The 18,590-nt window shown below is 38.7% G+C and overlaps 1 protein-coding gene across 1 annotated transcript in view; it reads right to left on the reverse strand.

The window, feature by feature from the left end:
- Positions 1-18,590, reverse strand: part of DPYD (dihydropyrimidine dehydrogenase) — a 1,643,387-nt gene that overhangs the window by 1,040,858 nt on the left and 583,939 nt on the right. The window contains exons 7-8 of the mRNA XM_053694067.1: positions 18,307-18,388; positions 6,345-6,432 (exon numbers count right to left, since the gene is read on the reverse strand). Of these exons, the coding sequence (XP_053550042.1) occupies positions 6,345-6,432; positions 18,307-18,388 (170 nt within the window). The remainder of the gene's footprint in view (positions 1-6,344; positions 6,433-18,306; positions 18,389-18,590) is intronic.

Consider the following 18,590-nt stretch of genomic DNA (forward strand, 5'->3'; position numbering starts at 1 on the left):
GTAACCCCCAATAGAGGTAGAGCCCCTCCCTCCTCCTAAAGGCCCTTGACGCGTACATCCCAACTGCATCGGCTCAGCAGTACCTGGTGATTCGGGACCAGGAGGCATGGGAGAAGAGGGAGGCATGGGTGGGAACGAACACGTAGAAGACAACGGAAAAGGAGGCTTCCGCAAGCGCTCCTTGAAAGAGGGCCTCTCTCTGAGTCTGATGCCTCGAGATCCTCTGGTAAATCTCTGGCAGCAACTTCATCTTTAATCGCATCAGAGAGCCCATGAAAGAAGGTGAAAACAAGGGCTTCACTGTTCCAACCTACCTCTGCGGCAAGCGTACGGAACTCAATGGCATACTGAGCAACAGATCTTGTACCTTGCTGAATGGACATGAGTCGTGAAGCAGCAGAGGAGGAGCGAGCCGGAACATCAAATACCCTTTGAAAAGAGGCCACAAATTCAGGGTAATTTGAAATCACAGGTTTATTAGTCTCCCACAAGGGATTAGCTCAGGCAAGAGCTGTGTCAGAGAGTAACGAGATGAGAAATCCCACCTTAGCTCTGTCAGAGGGAAACGTCTGAGGTAACATCTCAAAGTAAATGCCCACCTGGTTCAAAAACCCTCTGCACTAATTAGGATCACCTCAATATCGCTGAGGTAGAGGTGCAGAACTGGACATGCACCTGGTAAGACTAGGTGTAGCAGAGGAAACAGGAGCAGCCATAAGTCCACAAGTCAAATAACAAGCCAGGAATCAAAACCAGAGCTGGTAGTCAAACGAGCAGAGTCAGGAGCCAAAGCAAATAGTCTGACGAGCCGAGTCAGGAGCTAAAGCGAGTAGTCAGATGAGCCGGAATCAGGAACAAGGAGAATAACAGAGTCAGGAACAAGCCAGGGATCAGGAACCAGGAGGGATGTCAGACAGCCAGGTAAACACAGGAGCTCTCACAAACAGGTCTGAGACAACGCAAGGGCAAAGCATACTGAACAGAGGCCCTTTAAATAATAAGTGATGACATCACAATTCTGAGACTGCATCCTGTCTCACACGGATGATGTACACCAGTCTGGCCATAAAAGGAAGTGCAGTAAATGAGCAGCATCACACAGTATGCACCAGAGTCAGCAAGAGAGGTGAGTAAAATGGCTGCCAGCAGCACATGTCAAACAAAACAGGGAAAAAACCCTGACAACAACCTTTCGAGCCAGTTGGCTCGTAACCATGTCTTGAAACAATTTCTGTTGAATATTTGTTGCGCTTGTGTTCTAATAAAGATATGTATATAGAATGAGTGGCTGGAACCATCTTTTTCATATTTTAAAACAAAACAGTATGAGCAGTTCAGCTTAAAATAATTGTGTCTTTTATCTCAATAGCATTAATAAAATTCAAGAGATTTACCCTGGAGCACACCACACAAAAAGTAGGTTGTGCTGTCAACTAAATCAACAAACTCAGCTCATAAGTCTCCTGACACAACCAAACAATGATCATAGATTGCCAATCTCTGCCTGAAATATTCTGCCACACCCATGGACTGGCATAAGGTAAACCCCCTATATATCTGGTGAGCCAATCAAAAAAGTGTCATTCACATGTAGTCACCAATCACTAGCTATGACTTGCTCAGGTCTGACTCTACAGTAACGCAGAAGATTTACTTTGCGTTTAACTGTTCTGTGATGGTTAAATAAATAGAGGCAGCCTTTTGTACAATGTTCTAACACAGACAATTTTACTTTGTATTATGTCCCTTTAAACTCATATACTAAACACTCACTTTAAAATAGCCAAGGCTATTTATGTCCTGTTTCACAAAGTGCAATCTACCATTGCCAAGAATTGTCATGAACCAACCAAACAATGCTCATAGAACACCCTATTTAAAACAGCTTCAGTTTGCTCAATTGTTACATGACGGAATACTTTTGTCATTGGTCATTAAGGGGTTAACTGTGTGGAATAAAAATTTTAAGTTAATTTAAATACCTAATCTAACAAAAGACATAATCTGTGTAGGCATCTTATAGATATAACAAATACTAGTGTGTATGTTATGTGAAAAAAATCCCTGCACTCTCATCTTGGCATTTTATGTGATATAAATTCACATAAAACCACTTGAATTGATTTTTATTGATCTGAGTCGTGAAACACAAAAGTGCAAACACTTCATGTTAGCAAGCTTGATTTGATGCTTGCTGTAGGATCAAGTGGTGAAACTGCCGTTATTTTTTCCCTTTCTTACTGGATGTAGTATTATGATAGAATCAGTCAGGATGAAATATGCAGTATTCAACCCTGATAAATTAGCATTTCTTATGCATTGCATTCTCTAGTGTTTGTATGAATACAGATCAAGTTGGGTGAAATGCCTAAAGTCATACAAACTAATATTTATATATCTTCCAATTATCTGAGCTCAATTACTAAAATGATTGTGTCAGGGTGCCAAGAATCAGACTGAGACGAGAAGTGCAAAAATAATCACACCTTTATTAATAGCAAAAAATAATAAAATGTCCACGAGTCAAATAAGCCAGGAGTCAAAACCAGAGCTGGTAGTCAGACGAGCCAAGTCAAGAGCAAAAGCGAGTAGTCAGGAACAAGGAGAAAAGCAGAGTCAGAAACAAGCCAGGGATCAGGAACCAGAAGGGACATCAGACAGCCAGGTAATACACAGGAACTGAAACTCACAAACAGGTCTGAGACAACGCAAGGGCAAAGCATACTGAACAGAGGCCCTTTAAATAATAAGTGATGACATCACAATTCTGAGAATGCAACCTGTCTCACATGGATGATGTACACCAGTCTGGCCATAAAAAGGTGTGCAGGAAATGAGCATCATCACACACTATGAACCAGAGTAAGCAAGACAGGTGAGTAAAATGGCTGCCAGCAGCACATGGCAAACAAAGCAGGGAAAAAACCCTGACAGATTGGGAGCATGTTTGTGAACTGAGAATATTTATGTTTAATACATATTCTATTGGAATTTTTCTCATCTAACTAAATATTACACTTTGTGGCAGTTCTAGAGAATTTAATATACCTGTCCATTTGATAGATACGTCAGCTCAACCATGCCTTAAAGAATATTCTGATACAAAAATTAAATTATATAATTAGTTTTCCATTACTGTTCCTAGCTACCGATGTCTTTAAAATTAAAACTATATTCACAAAATGGATAACACCATATAGGGTGTTATTTCACATAGGCTGGAATCTGCCAGCAAGACTCCTCAAGGCAAGGTACACTCAGCTGGACATCTCCAAACGAGCTTGTAAATCTTCCAAAACTCCCATAGGACTCTCACACAAGGGACTCATAATGGCATGGGCGTAAAACACAGGTTCTTCCGCCAAGCAGTCATTTGCAACATTGATCTGACACCTGCACTGAAGCGGCTGTCTAGTATTAAAGATCTGTTTTCTACAGGTGAGATTAATGATTCCTTTTTGGAAGAAACTGTGCCTTACACCCAACACCTTCATGAGTCCCTTAAGAGTCCTATCAGAGTTTGGAAAACACAAGAAGCTTGTTTGGAGCCTACTAGCTGATGGGAGTACCTTGCCAAGGGGAGTCTTGCTGGTAGACTCTAAAGGGTCCAGCCTGTGCGAATTAACGCCCAATATGCTGTTGCCCATTTTGTGAGTGAATGTATTTCTTCTTTATACCACGTTTGCAGCTTACTATTGTAAAAAATGAGGTGCCCCATTTTTCTTTGTTTTAAATTCTGTTGAAGATTTGTGCTACACTTCTGATGGGGAATTTACTATCCATGTGTCACATATTTTTGTTTCATGGAATTGATTGCTGCATATTTTTCACATATTGCAAAACTGGGGAATGGGTAATAAAGGGATTATCTATCTTAATTCTGGTGTAGACTGTCCCTTTAAGTTTGCGGCCCTTGATTTTGGTCTCCCCCCTAGTAATGCTTCATGTATGGATCATATGGCTCATAGTGATAGGGCCTCTTAAATGTAGCAGTACTGTTACCTTTTCCCAGGTGGTCAGTTGAGAGCAGAACTTAAAGGGAGTGATGGCCAGGCCACAGAGTTGACTATAGCTATGGAGCTAGGAAGACTCCTCACTACACAAAGTGTTATTGGACATTTCCTAAACATCTGAGGTTTTTAGAGGAGCTGCAAATGCTCGACTGTAACCTCTTAATGGTAGGATAACTTGTCCACATTCAGTTTGGGTTGATAGGAATTCACTTACTGGAAATCACAGCTCAGGAATGCCACAAAATATACCATGAATGGAGCAAAAAGAGCGTGTCAAGCACGTCAATAACTTAAAGCAAATAAACAGCCATATTGTATTTCAGAGCCGTTTACTTGTGCAATACATTTATTGGCAACTGTGAGTGAATTTACAGTGAATTTGATCAATATCACCCAATGTTTTTAAAACCAAATTAGTGTTTATGATCATTACTCATATGAACCTTAAAGATTGAAACGCACTATTACGATGATCCTTTAAGGTTTTAGTGGATTAACATATTTCACATCTTCTAACATTTAAAAAACATTATCTAATTATTATATTGAAATAATACTTGCAAATGAATCTTAAAATGTACCTTTTAGGGAAAAATATATTTAAAGATTATTTGTAATTGCAACCAATCACACAGACAGACCGACAGATAAGATAAGATAGAGAGATAGATCGATCGATCAAGAGATAGATAAATGATAGATAGACAGATAGATAGAGAGATAGATAGTGCGACAGATAAATAATCTGACAGACCAATAGATAATCAGACAGATGATAGACGATAAAAAGACAGACTTGCTGCCTCATATCGTGTAACATGATTTTCACTATTATCTAAGATGAATAATACAATTTCTAAGGAATCTTTTTCCCATAGAGGAGGTTAATACATATGTATTATTTCTATTTTTCTGTCTGAAAGTAAACTTTGAATATGAAAACAATTCTGTTTCTTTGCTATCAGCAGATTTGTAAAACTACATAATACAAATGTACATGTGGAAAATACCTGTTATGTATATCAGATAATATTCTATTGACCTGTGGTTTTTATGTCTGCATCGTATTCTTGCCTCTAATAACAAACTGTAGTGTTGCTGACATCCCAGACATGATAGGAGCACATATTCAGATTTCCATCTCCCAGTTTGAGTTTCATAACGCTATTCAGCTCTCAGAAACACAATTACATCTCTGGTTAAATATAATCATGGTTATTTGTTATCTCTTGACTTTTCAATACATTTTCAATAGCAAACTAGCAACTATATACAGTTAATGGATTTAATTCTATACTTCTTATATTTTCCCACAAGCAAACACACATATTAGAGATGTGCAGCCGTGAAAATGTTGATTTGTCCGAATCTTAATCATAACAAATATTCAGGGAAATTTCACCTGTAGCTTTATACTTACATTTTGCACATTGGAGAGTGTGCTTACCCGCTACTCTTCTTCATAGTACCCCAGTCATTCTAATAGGAGGTTTAGTGTGGCCGCCCCAAAGGTTCTGCACTAAAGGCCCTAAGAACTGCTACAATAAGGGGCCTATTTATCAAATGGCATCGGACATGATTCACTGTAGCAAATCATGTCCGCCCGGCATCGCTAAATGCCAACAGCTTACGCTGTCGGCATTTAACATTGCACAAGCATTTCTGGTGAAAATGAAGTATATATATATATATATATATAAAAATTGTTATTTTAAGGTCTGTTTTTGCTGTAATTAATACATTGTCCTTAGGATTAGTATATGTGTTTTTCAAAACATTTTATGCTTAGGATTATTTGGAGGGTTATGGTTATGGGATATTATGTCAAGGTTCTTTAGGGGTTAATTTTGTTATATAATTGATGTTTTCCTATTGATGTTATAATCTATTTAATGATCACACCTACCCCCTGTTTTCTATCAGTGAACAAGTGCTCTAGAGGCATGAAACGCGTATGATGTCACAGGAGGGTTTTGGTTCCCCTTGTTTCTCCTTGTTGAAATGGTTTTAATTGGGCTGCCGTCCACCTTTATGTTTTTAAGGCATTGTACCGAATAAAGAACAATCTTTTACCTATCTAACTTGGAGTGCCGAAGACTTTCTTGTTTATATATATATATATATATATATACACACACACACATATATATACATACATATACACACACAAATAATTAATATTTTCAAAATTTACTGATTAAAACAATGACAATGTATTCCTATAGCAATGTAGCTTTATATTAATCAGTTTTGCAGATACTAATCATTGCAATATAAAATAAGAACAAGTATCATAGTATCTTAAAAAAAACAAAAAAAAAAACAACTTACCAATGCCTATAAATATTGCGGTAAAACCTTCTTCCTTCAGAGACGTGATAGTCATTCCATTCATTTCCAGACCCTTATCCTCAATTACCTTTTTAAGAAACACATTGCCAATTAGGAAAGCTAATGTAATATAACTGAGGAATGGTAAGTGTTGGAGAGAGTCTAAAAACTTTTACAGCCTAAAGCACAACAAGAAAGGATAAGAAAGAGGAAAGAAAAAATACCTAATGTGATTTTACAAATGGCTTGTTAAAATGTGATTAGGACAAATGTTTTATAAGAAGCACAGAGAGGAATATATAGCTAGAATATAAATAATTGAAATAATAACATTGTTTCACTGGTTATCTTATGCAATATGGAAATAATGCAGGAACATATGAAAGCATATAAAAAAACAGAATTTATGCTTACATGATAAATTACTTTCTCCAACGGTGTGTCCGGTCCACGGCGTCATCCTTACTTGTGGGAATATCTCTTCCCCAACAGGAAATGGCAAAGAGTCCCAGCAAAAGCTGGCCATATAGTCCCTCCTAGGCTCCGCCCACCCCAGTCATTCGACCGACGGACAGGAGGAAAAAACAGGAGAAACTATAGGGTGCCGTGGTGACTGTAGTTAGAGAAAATAATTCATCAAACCTGATTAAAAAACAGGGCGGGCCGTGGACCGGACACACCGTTGGAGAAAGTAATTTATCAGGTAAGCATAAATTCTGTTTTCTCCAACATTGGTGTGTCCGGTCCATGGCGTCATCCTTACTTGTGGGAACCAATACCAAAGCTTTAGGACACGGATGAAGGGAGGGAGCAAATCAGGTTACCTAAATAGAAGGCACCACGGCTTGCAAAACCTCTCTCCCAAAAATAGCCTCCGAAGAAGCAAAAGTATCAAATTTGTAAAATTTGGCAAAAGTGTGCAGTGAAGACCAAGTCGCTGCCTTACATATCTGATCAACAGAAGCCTCGTTCTTGAAGGCCCATGTGGAAGCCACAGCCCTAGTAGAGTGAGCTGTGATTCTTTCAGGAGGCTGCCGTCCGGCAGTCTCGTAAGCCAATTGGATGATGCTTTTAAGCCAAAAGGAAAGAGAGGTAGAAGTCGCTTTTTGACCTCTCCTTTTACCAGAATAGACGACAAACAGAGAAGATGTTTGTCTGAACTCTTTTGTAGCTTCTAAATAGAATTTTAGAGCACAGACTACGTCTAAATTGTGTAACAAACGTTCCTTCTTTGAAACTGGATTCGGACACAAAGGTACAACTATCTCCTGGTTAATATTTTTGTTGGAAACAACCTTTGGAAGAAAACCAGGCTTAGTACGCAAAACAACCTTATCTGAATGGAACACCAGATAGGGCGGAGAACACTGCAAAGCAGATAACTCAGAAACTCTTCTAGCAGAAGAAATAGCAACCAAAAATAAAACTTTCCAAGATAAAAACTTAATATCTATGGAATGTAAAGGTTCAAACGGAACCCCTTGGAGAACTGAAAGAACTAGATTTAAACTCCAGGGAGGAGTCAAAGGTCTGTAAACAGGCTTGATCCTAACCAGAGCCTGAACAAATGCTTGAACATCTGGCACAGCTGCCAGTCGTTTGTGTAGTAAGACAGATAAAGCAGAAATCTGTCCCTTTAGAGAACTCGCTGATAATCCTTTATCCAAACCTTCTTGTAGAAAGGAAAGGATCTTAGGAATTTTGATCTTATTCCATAGGAATCCCTTGGATTCACACCAGCAGATATATCTTTTCCATATTTTATGGTAAATTTTTCTAGTTACCGGTTTTCTGGCTTGAACCAGAGTATCTATCACAGAATCTGAAAACCCACGCTTTGATAGAATCAAGCGTTCAATTTCCAAGTCGTCAGCTGGAGGGAGACCAGATTTGGATGTTCGAATGGACCCTGTACAAGAAGGTCCTGTCTCAAAGGTAGCTTCCATGGTGGAACCGATGACATATTCACCAGGTCTGCATACCAAGTGGCCACGCAGGAGCTATCAAGATCACTGAGGCCCTCTCCTGCTTGATCCTGGCTACCAGCCTGGGAATGAGAGGAAACGGTGGAAACACATAAGCTAGGTTGAAGGTCCAAGGCACTACTAGTGCATCCACTAGAGTCGCCTTGGGATCCCTGGATCTGGACCCGTAGCAAGGAACCTTGAAGTTCTGATGAGACGCCATCAGATCCATGTCTGGAATGCCCCATAATTGACTTAATTGGGCAAAGATCTCCGGGTGAAGTTCCCACTCCCCCGGATGGAATGTCTGACGACTCAGATAATCCGCCTCCCAGTTTTCCACTCCTGGGATGTGGATCGCAGATAGGTGGCAGGAGTGATCCTCCGCCCATTTTATGATTTTGGTCACTTCTCTCATCGCCAGGGAACTCCTTGTTCCCCCCTGATGATTGATATAAGCAACAGTCGTCATGTTGTCTGATTGGAATCTTATAAATCTGGCCTTTGCTAGTTGAGGCCAAGCCCTGAGAGCATTGAATATCACTCTCAGTTCCAGAATGTTTATCGGGAGAAGAGACTCTTCCCGAGACCATAGTCCCTGAGCTTTCAGGGATTCCCAGACCGCGCCCCAGCCTGCTAGACTGGCGTCGGTCGTGACGATGACCCACTCTGGTCTGCGGAAGCTCATTCCCTGGGACAGGTGGTCCAGGGTTAGCCACCAACGGAGTGAGTCTCTGGTCTTCTGATCTACTTGAATCACTGGAGACAAGTCTGTGTAGTCCCCATTCCACTGTTTCAGCATGCACAGTTGTAATGGTCTTAGATGAATTTGCGCAAAAGGAACTAGGTCCATTGCTGCAACCATAAACCCTACTACTTCCATGCACTGAGCTACGGAAAGGACGTGGAATAGAATGAAGAACTTGACAAGCGTTTAGAAGTTTTGACTTTCTGACTTCTGTCAGGAAAATTCTCTTTTCTAAAGAATCTATTATTGTTCCCAAGAAAGGAACTCTTGTCGACGGAGACAGGGAACTTTTTTCTATGTTCACCTTCCATCCATGAGATCTGAGAAAGGCCAGAACGATGTCTGTGTGAGCCTTTGCCTTTGAGAGAGACGACGCTTGTATCAGAATGTCGTCCAAGTAAGGTACTACTGCAATGCCCCTTGGTCTTAGAACCGCTAGAAGGGACCTGAGTACCTTTGTGAAAATCCTTGGAGCAGTGGCTAACCCGAATGGGAGGGCCACAAACTGGTAATGTTTGTCCAGAAAGGCGAACCTTAGGAACTGATGATGATCCTTGTGGATAGGAATATGTAGATACGCATCCTTTAGATCCACGGTAGTCATAAATTGACCTTCCTGGATTGTAGGTAGAATCGTTTGAATGGTCTCCATTTTGAACGATGGAACCCTGAGAAATTTGTTTAGGATCTTTAAATCCAGAATTGGTCTGAAAGTTCCCTCTTTTTTGGGAACTACAAACAGATTTGAGTAAAATCCCATTCCCTGTTCCGCCGTTGGAACTGGGTGTATCACTCCCATTTTTAACAGGTCTTCTACACAATGTCTCTTTATTTGGTTTGAGGATAAGTGAGACATGTGGAACCTTCCCCTTGGGGGTAGTTCCTTGAATTCCAGAAGATAACCCTGAGAGACTATTTCTAGTGCCCAGGGATCCTGAACATCTCTTGCCCAAGCCTGAGCAAAGAGAGAGAGTCTGCCCCCTACTAGATCCGGTCCCGGATCGGGGGCTACTCTTTCATGCTGTTTTGTTAGCAGCAGCAGGCTTCTTGGCCTGCTTACCCTTGTTCCAGCCTTGCATCGGTTTCCAGGCTGGTTTGGTTTGTGAAGCATTACCCTCTTGTTTAGAGGATGCAGAATTAGAGGCCGGTCCATTCCTGAAATTGCGAAAGGAACGAAAATTAGACTTATTCTTGGCTTTGAAAGGCCTATCTTGTGGAAGGGCGTGGCCCTTTCCCCCAGTGATGTCTGAGATAATCTCTTTCAATTCTGGCCCAAAGAGAGTTTTACCCTTGAAGGGGATATTAAGCAATTTTGTCTTGGAAGATACATCCGCTGACCAAGACTTTAGCCAAAGCGCTCTGCGCGCCACAATTGCAAACCCTGAATTTTTCGCCGCTAATCTAGCTAATTGCAAAGCGGCATCTAAAATAAAAGAATTAGCCAACTTGAGTGTGTGAACTCTGTCCATAACCTCCTCATACGGAGTCTCTCTACTGAGCGACTTTTCTAGTTCCTCGAACCAGAATCACGCTGCTGTAGTGACATGAACAATGCACGAAATGGGTTGCAGGAGGTAACCTTGCTGTACAAAAATCTTTTTAAGCAAACCCTCCAATTTTTTATCCATAGGATCTTTGAAAGCACAATTATCCTCGATAGGAATAGTAGTGCGCTTGTTTAGAGTAGAAACTGCCCCCTCGACCTTAGGGACTGTCTGCCATAAGTCCTTTCTGGGGTCGACCATAGGAAATAATTTCTTAAATATAGGAGGGGGGACAAAAGGTATGCCGGGCTTCTCCCACTCCTTATTCACTATGTCCGCCACCCGCTTGGGTATAGGAAAAGCGTCGGGGTGCACCGGAACCTCTAGGAACTTGTCCATCTTGCATAATTTTTCTGGAATGACCAGGTTGTCACAATCATCCAGAGTAGATAACACCTCCTTAAGCAGTGCGCGGAGATGCTCTAATTTAAATTTAAATGTCACAACATCAGGTTCAGCCTGTTGAGAAATTTTTCCTGAATCTGAAATTTCCCCATCTGACAAAACCTCCCTCATGGCCCCTTCAGATTGGTGTGAGGGTATGACAGAGCAATTATCATCAGCGCCCTCCTGCTCTTCAGTGTTTAAAACAGAGCAATCTCGCTTTCTCTGATATGCAGGCATTTTGGATAAAATATTTGCTATGGAGTTATCCATTACTGCCGTCAATTGTTGCATAGTAATAAGCATTGGCGCGCTAGAAGTACTAGGGGCCTCCTGCGTGGGCAAAACTGGCATAGACACAGAAGGAGATGATGTAGAACTATGTCTACTCCCTTCATCTGATGAAACATCTTGGGCAATTTTACTATCTGTGGCAGTACTGTCCTTATTTTGTTTGGACGCTATGGCACAATTATCACACAATTTTGAAGGGGGAGACACATTGACTTTCATACATATAGAACATAGCTTATCTGAAGGTACAGACATGTTAAACAGGCTTAAACTTGTCAATAAAGCACAAAAACCGTTTTAAAACAAAAACGTTACTGTCTCTTTAAATTTTAAACAGTGCACACTTTATTACTGAATATGTGAAAAAGTATGAAGGAATTGTTCAAAATTTACCAAATTTTCACCACAGTGTCTTAAAGCATTAAAAGTATTGCACACCAAATTACAGTTTTAACCCCTCTACAGTCCCAGCTACAGCCTTTGCTGCGACTTTACCAAACCCAGGGGGGAATACGATACCAAATGAAGCCTTCTAGGAACCTTTCCAACTACTTTCAGATCCACACACATGCATCTGCATGTCTTGCTCTCAAAAGTAACTGCGCAGTAATGGCGCGAAAATGAGGCTCAGCCTACAACTGGGAAGGCCCTTCCTGACTGGAAAGGTGTCTAACTCAGTGCCTGATGTTAAAAAACGTTCCCCAAGCTTATAAGTGTGAATTTCAAACAAACATGTATAAAATGCTCAAATAAAGCAATCGATTTTGCCCATAAAAGTGTCTACCAGTTTTATAGCCCATATTAAGCCCTTTATTCTGTTTGAGACTAAGAAAATGGCTTACCGGTCCCCATGAGGGGAAATGATAGCCTTCCAGCATTACACAGTCTTGTTAGAAATATGGCTAGTCATACCTTAAGCAGAAAAGTCTGCTAACTGTTTCCCCCAACTGAAGTTACTTCATCTCAACAGTCCTATGTGGAAACAGCAAACGATTTTAGTTACTGCTGCTAAAATCATCTTCCTCTCACAAACAGAACTCTTCATCTTTTTCTGTTTCAGAGTAAATAGTACATACCAGCACTATTTTAAAATAACAAACTAAACACCACATACTCTTAACCACCTCCGTGGAGATGTTGCCTGTGCAACGGCAAAGAGAATGACTGGGGTGGGCGGAGCCTAGGAGGGACTATATGGACAGCTTTTGCTGGGACTCTTTGCCATTTCCTGTTGGGGAAGAGATATTCCCACAAGTAAGGATGACGCCGTGGACCGGACACACCAATGTTGGAGAAATACTATACACAAACACACACACACACACACACACATATATATATACACACACACATACATATATATATATATATATATATATATATATATATATATATATATATACATACATATATATACATAAACACACACACACACAGGGCTTAGACTGTTACTTCTGAGAGAGAGAGAGAGAGAGAGAGAGAGAGAGAGAGATTGGAGAGGAAAAGAAAAAGTGGAGTAGATAACTTTACTCGAGAGTGGAGAAAACAAAAGGAAAGAGTAAATAGATATGAGAGAGGGAAAAGAAAGAATGTAAAGAGAAGATATGGCCTGAGAGATAAGGGAGAGGGTAAAAATAGAGATTGAAGAGAGGAGGGATAGGAGAAAGATAGTTAAAGTGATGGAAAATCCTAGCATTTGTGAAATGATAGGATTTACCATCATAACAAATAAAGGGGACTTTCACTCATGAAGTATAAAATACTTAATTCTGAAAGCCCCTTTATTTGTTAGCAGCGTTCTCTGCTAAAGGCAGCCACGGCAGAACGCTATTTGGCTGAGGGGGTGACGTTTCCACCTCTTAGCCAATAGCTATGCAGAAAATTATGCTTGGCACTGCAAAACATGGTGCCAAGCTGGATTTCCCTCAAGGCTATTGGCTAAGAGGTTGAAACGTCACCTTTCAGCCAAATAGCGTTCTGCCGTGGCTGCATTTAGCAGCTCACCATAGCGAACGCTGCTAACAAATAAAGGGGCTTTCAGAATAAAGTATTTTATACTTCATGAATGAAAGTCCCCTTTATTTGTTACAACGGTAAATTCTAGCATTTCATAAATGCTAGGATTTACCATAACTTTCATAGAGAGAAGGAAGTGATAATTATTGAATAAAATCTCCAGGTCTGCTATGACCTTCCATGACTATCAGCACTCTCTTTCTCCATTCTCTCATTTTAACATCTTCCTATTTCTATCCAGCTGTTGTCTTACCCAGAATCACCAAGTTGATGTTGCTAACTGCTATGCACTTATTTATGTTAATCTATTTCTGTATGTAGCATTAATTAATTTGTTAAGGTATAAAATAAAAATATTTATAATGACCGTGCAATAATGTGTTTCACAATGGCTAAACATGTGCAAAAAGGGGGTGGAGTAGTGGGTGTGTTGTGGGCAGGTAGAGGGTAGGATCAGAAGTGGTGAGTAACATTTTGGCCTCGCCAAAGTATTGCATTGAACAATACTTTTTTATTCAACTAACTATACATTTATAAGTCGACAAGCTTTCAGAAGTATTCCTTCCTTTTTCAAGTCTGAAGCAATCACTGGACTAAAACGGCTACTCCAATCAATATATATATATATATATATATATACACATACATACATACATATACACACATACATACTGTATATACACACACACACACACACGTATACATAGTATATACACACACACACACACACGTATACATATATACATACTACATTTCTATCTTGTTCTACTGGTGGACAAAAAAACAGTCCTGTTCATTAGAATATTGCAGTTTGCTTAAACCACCACTCAGAAGAAACTTTTACATATAACCATTATTTTATTTATTTTATTTATTGGAGTGGTTATTATTTTTTATACATATTTGTGTCAGAGGAGGGTGTAGTAATACGGGAGATAATGTTAATTTTTTGTACAAATTAAAATGAGTGATCTTTGTGTAATTAGTTTATATGTGACATATGATTCCATATAACCTCCTCTCTGGCTTTGGGAAAATAAGAAGTAATTTTGGGGAGACAAAGCTCAGAGAGGATGATAGTATTAAGTGTGGATAAATTTGCATGAAGTGAAGAGAAGGTAGCACAAATGAGAATATGGCATCCATTTTGTAATTGAGAGCACAACAAAAAAACATATAATATTGGCAAAACAGAGCAGAAGAGAGGGTTGAATAGCAGTAAATGTGGTGAAAAGGTTAAAAAAAGAGGAAGATGGTATGAAGTGGGCACAAAATATAGCTTATAGTGAGGAGAGAAGAGAACAGAGATGTGGCTTGTGTAAAGCAGTGTTTTTCAACCGCGGTCCTCAACTACCCCCAACAGGCCTTGTTTTTATTGTAGCTGAACTAGAGCACATGTGAAATAATCAGCTGATGGGTGAAAGCAGACTAGTTACCATATTTATTGATCAGCTGATTATCTCACCTGTGCTCAAGTTCAATTATAATGAAAACTTGGACTGTTGGGGGGAATTGAGGACCGCGTAGAGAAACACTGGTGTAAAGGGTGAGTAGCGCAAAAGCAATGGATGATGATACAAAAGGCCCAATGATCTACAGTTCTCTGTTCAGATGAGATGATTCTCCAGCACTGTGAAATTTCTCATAAGATTCTAAAAAGGGATATTTTGCTATGCTTGTTTTAGGGGAATTCCCTGCATTACTAGATGTGAAGAAGATACAAGCCTATGGAAATATAGCACATTAGAGTTTTGTTACACTTTGTGCTTTGTATTTCATATTACTTTACACTTCAGATTTGGCCCTTTTAAGCTTTATTACATTTAAGCTTTGAACTTTCTATTTTATATTTTAATGCATTTATATTCTGTATATAACTGTATATTTAGGATTTTAATTTTAACAAATTCTGAAAGTTTGTGTAACTAACAAATTAGGATCATACTTTGCATATTTCTGTGCATCTATTACAAATTAAATTGCACTTTCTATTTATTCTATGTGAAAAATAAGCCTGAAAGTTTTAGAAAGTCAGAGGGACAGAGTTTTTTTTTGTGTCTGAATCTTTCTTGCAATTCTCATTATATTCTCTAAGCATTTTATACCTAGAGGCCTTCCTGATTTTTCTAGCTAGCAGTATGCATGGAAAGTTTGCTCTAAATTACACTTTTACAGAAAATAAATGTGCACTAAACTAGAAGCAAATGCAAGTTAAAATGTAGTGAAAACATTTCAGTTTGATTTGTATTTACTTCAAACATACTTTTGACCTGATTCTATAAAGCTCTCTGGGCTTCTGAGATTATATAAGAAATCTTGCCAGTGCTACGAAGCCCCTGTTCTAATTCTATAAAGTCAATTTTTACCTAGAGAACAGTGAGTCTTGCAAAAGGCTTTTCCCTGCTTTAAACGATATAAAATTAATGCAAAATACTCAAAATACTTCTTAGCCTCATAGAAAAACACCTGCAAATGACAATAGAGATAATTGCAAGATACAATAAGCAGAGTAATCTGATTTCTAATGGTTGTAGTATTTAATTTTTAAACTGTGTTTCCCCAGCAAAGTTTCTGTCATAACAGGCAATTGGCTAACAGAGGGATTTCTTTTCCTGCTGCAGTTCAGCATACTCTACCTTTAAGTAGTCCTAGAAGATCAATTAGGCCTTAATTGCAGTAGTCTACATACGCTATGTGTGTGTAGCATGTGTTTGTTTGTGTATTGAGTTTACCTCTGCTCTGGCAATAACAAGTTGGATATTCTGGTTTGATTACTGCTTTCCCTGATTACACTTCTGTATTAAACCTTTGTTTGGACTGACTTGGTATATAGATTTAGCTTATCTTTGGATTCTGTGCTTTTAAAGATTTGTACTTTTCCTTGTGAGTTCATGAACCGGACTGTCTAACTTAGATTACATTTACCCTGGATTCCTCTGCTATCATAAGATCTGCATTAAGTAAATTATACAAGTTTATATTCTTAAATATTGTTTTTTTTTATAGGAGTTGATTAAAGTATTTGAGAAAGTTCAGCTACTAAGTTTAGTCTCATTGCTCTCTTTCCTCTAGCCTCTGTTGAAACACTAAGTTAACGTTCAGTGTATCACTAAGGGCTTGTAGTGAGCTGAGCCACTCAGCCATTGATTACTGTTTGTTGCATTTATAACAGCAGCACTCCACCTGACACTGATACAATGTATGCTCAGACAGGAAAGAAGTTTGTGGTTTGGTACGGTTTCCTTTTCAAGCAAGCTCAATTACTTTCTATGGGAGACATCTCGAAACTTGCAGGCACAGCACAATTTTGTATAGAATTCCCTGAGGGCAGCCCCTGTAACTGTCAGAGTTTTTTTTAATGTCTTACCTAGTAAAGTTTGTTTTTAATCAGACCCTTAATATCAGCACTGGGTGCATCTATGTTAACTTAAAGGGACACTCTAGTCAAAATAAACTTTTATGATTCAGATAAAGCAGCAGTTTTAAGACACTTTCCAATCTACTTCCTTTATCAAATTTTGCACAGTCTTTTCATATTCACATTTTCTGTGGAACAAGCTCCTACTGAGCATGTGCACAAGCTCACAGGGCATATGTATACTAGTATATGATTGGCTGATGTATGTCATATGATACAAGGGGCTGGGAAATGGGAGAAAACATAAATTTGTCAGAAAAAAACATCTACTGCTTATTAGTTATGCAATTCTACTGCATTGAGTGGTCATTTAACTCCCCCTGTGCGATTCTCTGACCCAGAGAGCCTCACTGTTTTCTATGAAAGGCAGCTCTCATCCCTCGGGGACTTCCAAGTTCCACCATTTTTCATAAAGAATTCAATTAGTTCAGCTGCTGTGAAATCTGCACTAAAATTTCTCTCCAAGCTGGAGACTTTTTGATCATCTGGCCCAAAGTGAGGAGAGGGTGACACCATGAGAGAAAAAAAAACCCTAAAATATTTAAAGGAACAATAAATACAGTAGATGTGCATAATCAACAAATGCATGCTAAAGAGATGATACAGTAACACTTAGTCTGAACTTCAAATGAAGTACAAATTTCAACGTTATTTTTATTTCCACTTCCCCTGTATCATGTGACAGCTTTTAGCCAATCACAAATGCATATATGTATATTCTGTGAATTCTTGAACATGCTCAGTAGAAGCTGGTGACTCAAAAAGTATAAATATAAAAACGAATGTGCACATTTTGTTGATGGAAATAAATTGGAAAGTTGTGTAAAATTGCCTGCTCCATCTGAATAACAAACGTTTAATTTTGACTTGAGTGTCCCTTTTAATTTTTACTTAAATATTTATATAGTCCTAGAAACTAATATTGCAACAGTTTATAATGAATAGATCACTGATTAAGCATAACATCAATGTAGATTGAAATTACAAGCACTTTTTTTTATAAAATTGATTTTTGTTTTTACAGCCTCTCTTTATTTCACACATTAAAATATTTCATTTTATCAATTAGATCAAATATATTTTCACTTTTTTTTCTGTGAAAATTGTGAAATGCCTTTAGATTGCAGTTATATATTAAAGCATTCAAAAACCTAAATACAAAATAAAATGTTTAAACCAAAGCAACAGTGGTTTGTATAAAGAAATGTTTTATACAAATGTATTAAACATCTCTTGCAGATAAATAATTTGTTAGCACCATAGTCAAGAGGATTGTGGGTCGTATCTACTGTATGATGACTGGCTAGGTAATTATAATGCATCCAACAAATACACTGAACCCCTAAAGCAACTTAAACTTTATTTTCCTCTTTTAACGGACAATTAATCACATGTAGGTCTGGCAAATGAGAACTATCGATTGCCCTTTTTCAGACTACTGGCATTCAGACAGCAGACAGACAAATGCCCTAAGCAATAAGAAGCATCTTTCTGCATTCTGCCTACTGTAGATGTTAATTGTTTGCTACTAATGGACGTGGTATTTAGCAGATACTTTTTTTTGCAGATCAGTTTATGCTATCATTTTTATTACCTTTACTCCGAGATCTTTCATCAGCTCAATTTCAAAACTGACAACATCATACGGCAGTCGGAACTGTGGAATTTCTGATGTGCTGTTAAAAAACATGTGTCCATTAATACAAGATCGCCATTAACCCTTTCAGTCATAATAATGTGTTGCGCAGTTGTTCAAAGTTATCACCATATGAAACAGTTTTATAGGAGCATAAAAGTGTAAAAAAGAAAATGCTATATTATGTTAGAGAATGTATTATTGCACTTTGTTTGTAAATAACAATGGTCTAAGATTACCAT

This window comes from Bombina bombina, chromosome 10, assembly GCF_027579735.1.
Source record: "Bombina bombina isolate aBomBom1 chromosome 10, aBomBom1.pri, whole genome shotgun sequence".
Taxonomy (NCBI): domain Eukaryota; kingdom Metazoa; phylum Chordata; class Amphibia; order Anura; family Bombinatoridae; genus Bombina; species Bombina bombina.